The following is a 5,980-nucleotide window of genomic DNA, read 5'->3' on the forward strand; positions in this document are numbered from 1 at the left end:
AAAATCACCTCTTTTAGTTTCGTATATAGACCATATTTAGATATTGATCATTTAAAGTTGTGAAAGAAGAATAAATGGAATAATTACTCAACCGTACCGTACTGTGTAACAATTATTCGGTATATAATTTTACCTTAATAACACATAATTATATAAATAGAAAGACTTTGAAATATCGTATCAATCAAGTTAATTCAAAAATGAATAAAAAAAATTTTATTTTCTTATTATCGTTATTCTTATTAAATCTAATCTTTCGTGTCAATATCATTATAGCGACACGAAATCATATTCCTACAAATTTTGATATAAACCTCTCGCCAAAAAATATTTTGGTAGGCTCTTATACTGGTGGGAGAAGTCATCTTAAACCAATGTTAGATATTGCTGCTATATTAATTGAAAGAGGTCACAATGTGAGTAATAAAAATATATAATTTTTCAAAACTCATAATTTTATCTAATTATATTTATACTTTATACATAGGCAATAATGTTATCATCAGGAAATTATACGCCAGCGTCAGAATATCCAACCATTAAACAAATTTCAATGGGACCTCCATTGAACGTTAAAAATACAAGAGATTCTGCACGACTTATAGTACAAGCAGAATTTGATTATATAATTTTAGCAAAAATATTTGAATCGAGCGTACAATCATACAAGAGCACATACGAAATATATAAAGATACTGCAATTGATAATAATATTGATTTATTTATTTGTTATGCTATGTTTAATGATGCTTGTTTAGATGTCGCTCATGCTTTAAAGAAGCCTGTCGTTGGATTTATGTCTTTTCTTTATGGTAATTACTTATATATTATTTTTCAAATAAAAAAAAAATAATTAAATAGAAATCATCTTTCTTTTTTTTTAGTAATAGACGCTCAAACATATAAATCTGATCCAGTGTTCCGTTGTAATATTTCATTGGAAAATGAATCATTTTTGGAAAGATTTAAGTGTACAATAATACGACCTCTTCATATAATTAGTTTATTACATACTCCTTTAAATCAAATAAATGATTTAAGAAACCAAATGAGTATTGAACCCGTTTATATGTCTTTTAGAAGATTACTTCGAACTTCTCTAGTTTTTATTGATACTTTCTTTGGTCTTGAGGTAAAGTAAAATAAACAAAATATTTTTCTTTTATTAAATTAAATTTATTTTATTTTGAATTCAAATTTTTCTTTTTTCGTTCAAGTTACCGCAAGCTTTACCATCAAATGTTCAGGTAATGATACCAATCAAAAAATATTATGACATGCGAAGTAAAATATGATACATGTAATTTATAATAATTTAATAATTTTCATTCTTTCTTCTTCAAATTATTAGGAAATTGGACCAATAATATCAAAAGATTATCCTCCGCTTACACCAGAACTCTCGAATTTTATGAATGTACATGAGCGAGTTTTATATATAGCTTTTGGTGGTCGTTTCTTTACAACCACTGAGAATAATAACAAAATTTTACAATCCATTATTGAAATTATTAATAAGAATATGATTGATGGTGTAATTTGGGCATTAGTTATGACATCAAAGAATGATTTTTCTCCTACATTAAATTTATCTAATGGTTTACAAGTTCAAACATCTTCAATTTTAAATAACGAACATCCACATATACATATTACAAATTTTGCTCCACAATTTGCTGTACTTAATCATACCAATACGAAATTATTTTTTAGTCATGGAGGTGCAGGAAGTATTCATGAATCCCTTTTTACTGGTACACCCATGTTAGTATTACCTATTGGTGGTGATCAGATGGGTAATGCTCAAAAATTAAAATCAGCTGGTGTAGCATTATCATTAAATAAATTTACTTTGGATGTTAATGATATTATAACTAAGATAAATTTCTTATTAAATGATAATGATGTAAAGAAAAATGTAGATAGAATGAAAGTTTTGGCTAAAATTAATAGTAAAAGAAAATATAGGGCTGCAGATTTAATTGAATATATTTTACATCGAGGTTCTTCTAATCAAGAATTAAAGGAATTGATTCCTGCTGATAAAAGAATGGGATTTATAAGAGGAAATAATTATGATGTTTATATAACTTTATTAGGTATCGTTCTTGGATTTATTGTAGTTATTTTACGGATTACATTTAAATTAATTAGGTTCTTTCACTTCTTTGTAAGAATAATTTCTCCTTATTCTGATCAAAAACCAAAAAGAGAATAATTCAAAAAAAAAATTTCTTATAAATTTTAGATTTCCATTTTTTACTTTTAATATATATATATATTTTTTTTTTACATAAAGAGAATTATGGTTATGATTAATTGTGAAAATTAGTCTATAATTTACAACCTAATAAATAGATTCAATATTCTTATATTTTATAACTGTATATAAATTACCCTAGTTTATTCGTCTTTTTGACTAAGTATATTTTTTTCTTCAAAAAGATTTCAGTCAAGTAATCATCTACATGTACTGTAGCTATAAGAATGAGTAATTTGATTTTAAAAATATAAAAGGAACGAAAAGGAAATTTTTTAAAAAACTAATTATTAAATTTTATTTTGGTATTGAAAAAAATTTATCCTTCGATTTGAAAATAAAAAAAAATCAATTAAAAAAATTTAGTTTGAAAAGAAAAATAGAAATAAAAAAAAAACTATTAAAAAAAAAACTCGGTATTGAAAAAAAAATTAAATTTTTCGTTAGGCATTCAGTATGGGCGGATTTGACACTTGATGAGATTATTTTGGCCAAAATCAACGTTAATTTTAGCCAAAATGATCGGTATTCCGATCATCAAGTGATTCGGTGTTATAGATTGGGCGCAGGAACATCACGCGTTTAATGTTACACAATTTAAATTAGAGAAGTCTAAAAATCACAAAATTTTTATAAAATAAAACAAAGAACTATTAATCATAAAATAAGATTTTAACCCCCCGGGTCACTTTTTCAAATTTCAATAAAAAAAAAGTTCATATATAAAAAATTTATCATGTAACAATAGAATGAAACTTTATTGCTTTTTATATTGTTTATTATTCGTGTGTTGTCTCAGAAAAATAAATATAACAGTAAAAATAAATGTACTATTATAATTCTTTTTCCAACAGCAGTAAAAACTCGATTTTTCGTTGTGTAAAAAGATTACAAATAAGAGTGGAAAAAGATTAATATCAGGTAGTTTTGACATTTTTTTTTTACTCAAATTTTACAAATGTCTTTTCTTCTCACCATGAACTTGAAAGAGTAGCATTACTAGCAAGGTACGATCGTTTGGAACCAATTTATATGTTCGGATAATATTATTCATGGTTGTTGCAATATTACGATGCGTAAGTGGAGCATCTAAATTTCATTTATTCATGTCAAGCTTCTTCAAGTGATGTATTGTGCTGAAACTTTTCCACCAACTAATGTTTTTGATAACCTAGATTTCGCTTCAAAATCTGCTTCCCATCAATCAGATGATAAATGTAAAATCGATCTGTCTCCACAAAAGTCTTTCATTTTTGCTTTTTTTTCAACAAGTAAACCTTCCCAATCTTTCAAATTTTCTGCCTCCAGATGTAAACTCCCATAATCATAGAAAAACTGTATATATCGCTAGATGGAGTGTAAGGTTTACCTCTTAAAACTTCAGGTGCCATAAATGGTTTAACACCATAAATATCATCTTTTCTAAAAGATTTTACAGGGTGACATAATCCTAAATCACTAATATAAACACAATCTACTTTATCCGTTTCACGATTGTTCTTATTTAAAATATTGCCATCATGAAAATCACGATGAACAATATTTTGTTCATGCATTTCAATAAGTCCACGAATAATATTATTCAACATGCACAATTTATGTTTCCAATTATATTTAATTACTTTCGACAAATTTCCTCCCAAATTGCCTTTGTTTGCATAATCCATTACTGCCATATATTGCAAAGTATTTGAATTCTTTGTGAATCCATACAATGTTATATACAACTTTAAACTTATATGACATCCCACTATATATATAAAATTCAATATTAGTTTAAATAAATTATTGAAATTAAAAAAAATAAATAATGTATTATCATACTTCATTTATAAATTCATCTAAATTTTCATTCAAATTATTAACACATTTAAGATCCTTCCCATATAGCTTTATGTATAGACAGTATAGTACCAAATCCTCCTTTATCAATATATTCAACATTTTTAAATTCATTATAAGAAATCCAGTTTAATTTATTTTCAAAAATAAGTTTATCCAAATTTGCATTTCCACTGCTTTCAAAACAATAACTTAAACAATTAATGAAAAAATCATATTAAAATTTAAGGGTAGAGTATTTCCCCCTAAGTGATCGCCTTGGTGCAATATGAACTTTCGGTTAAAAAGCCACGGTTTTGAACTTTATCTTTTGACTTAAAATATACTCCTTATTTAAAATTTTTGGTTTGTAACTTTTGTATGAAGTTTTAAAACTTTCGCAAATGTCTATTTTTTTCTGGCGAATGTGGAATAAATAATATTATTGGTTTCCATTTTATTGGTTTAGTTTTGAGTCAACAATAGCCATAGTAAGTTTATTTTTAGAAATATATCCATTATGTAAATATACACTATTTTTTTTTATTTTCGTCGCGGTCGCGCTGGTTTATTTTAATGTTACACAATGACTGATTTTATATACCGGTAAATTATTTAACCGGTTGTTTATCTGGCACATGACAGTGAACATTTTCTACCCTCAAATTAAAGTAAAATATTATTAATACTTACTCTAAAATTTAAATAAATATGTAATTGTATAAATATATATAATAACTTGGCTAAAAGTTTTAATTATATAGCTTAGTAGATCGTAAATGATCAGCTGATACGCCGATCAATCCGATCATGTTCCAAATTTTACAATTCCAATTAAAAAAAAATATCAAATAATTTTTAAATAAAGAAATTAGTTAGTTTAAATTATGTGTAAATATTATATAAATAATTTATAACTTAGCTTACAAGAAATAAATTACCAAATTTTAAATAAAGAATTGTGTAAATATTATTTAAATATGCAATAGAATTAAATGAATGACTTACAAAACTATATTGTAAAATTATTAATTTAAATTATATAAAATATAAAAATATAAATATTATATAACTTACACCCTGTAGTATTATTTATTAATTATTAATTAATTAGACATAAATATATGTCACTTACAATCTAACCATTTAAATAAAGAATATAAATTAATTTAATTTGAATTATATGTAAACATTAAATACTAAGTACAATTAAATACTGTAGCTTACCTTCTATAATGGAATTAGTTATAAATAGTTATTTAAACAAAGAATTAGTTATTTGACATTATATAAATATAGTAAAAAATAAATAACTTACTAACTGTAGTTATTATTAATCATTAAATGAATTATTTTAGTTATAAAGAAGTAATTCCATTTTTATTCAAATTATAAGATAAAATATTGGCTTACGAGCTAAATTATTTAAAATAATTTTGTACAACAGACAAAAATATAATTAGTTTAAATTATATGTGAATATCACATGAAGTATAGTAATTTTTAAATTATTTATGAATAATTTTCTAAATAATTAAAAAAGAAGTTTAATATATTCCAAATTGTTTAGTGTATTATATTTACCTTTAGATTCCTTTGTACTACTTCCTAGATTCCTCAACGCTACTTTTTTCAGAATTTCTCAACGCTACTTCTCTCAGATTCCTCAACGCTACTTTTTTCAGACTCCTCAACGCTACTTCTCTCAGACTCCTCAACGCTACTTCTCTCAGACTCCTCAACGCTACTTCTCTCAGACTCCTCAACGCTACTTCTTTCAGATTCCTCAACGCTACTTCTTTCAGACTCCTCAACGCTACTTCTTTCAGATTTCTCAACGCTACTTCCTTCAGATTCCTCAATTCTACTTCTCAGTGCTACTTTCTTCTGATTCCTCAT

General features: G+C 25.2%; 2 protein-coding genes across 2 annotated transcripts; one reads left to right on the top strand and one right to left on the bottom strand.

Annotated features, from left to right (window-relative positions):
- Positions 1-200: 200 nt before the first annotated feature.
- OCT59_003750 (uncharacterized protein) lies at positions 201-2,218 on the top strand (the record flags this gene model as incomplete). Its single annotated transcript, XM_025331723.2, has 5 exons — positions 201-416; positions 488-812; positions 885-1,132; positions 1,218-1,247; positions 1,352-2,218. The coding sequence occupies 5 exons, from the start codon at positions 201-203 to the stop codon at positions 2,216-2,218; spliced, it is 1,686 nt and encodes a 561-aa protein (XP_025183742.1).
- A 3,495-nt stretch (positions 2,219-5,713) lies between these two features.
- On the bottom strand, positions 5,714-5,980 carry OCT59_003751 (uncharacterized protein; the record flags this gene model as incomplete). Its single annotated transcript, XM_025324937.2, has 1 exon — positions 5,714-5,980. The coding sequence occupies one exon, from the start codon at positions 5,978-5,980 to the stop codon at positions 5,714-5,716; it is 267 nt and encodes an 88-aa protein (XP_025183740.2).

This window comes from Rhizophagus irregularis, chromosome 12 (assembly GCF_026210795.1).
Source record: "Rhizophagus irregularis chromosome 12, complete sequence".
NCBI lineage: Eukaryota > Fungi > Glomeromycota > Glomeromycetes > Glomerales > Glomeraceae > Rhizophagus > Rhizophagus irregularis.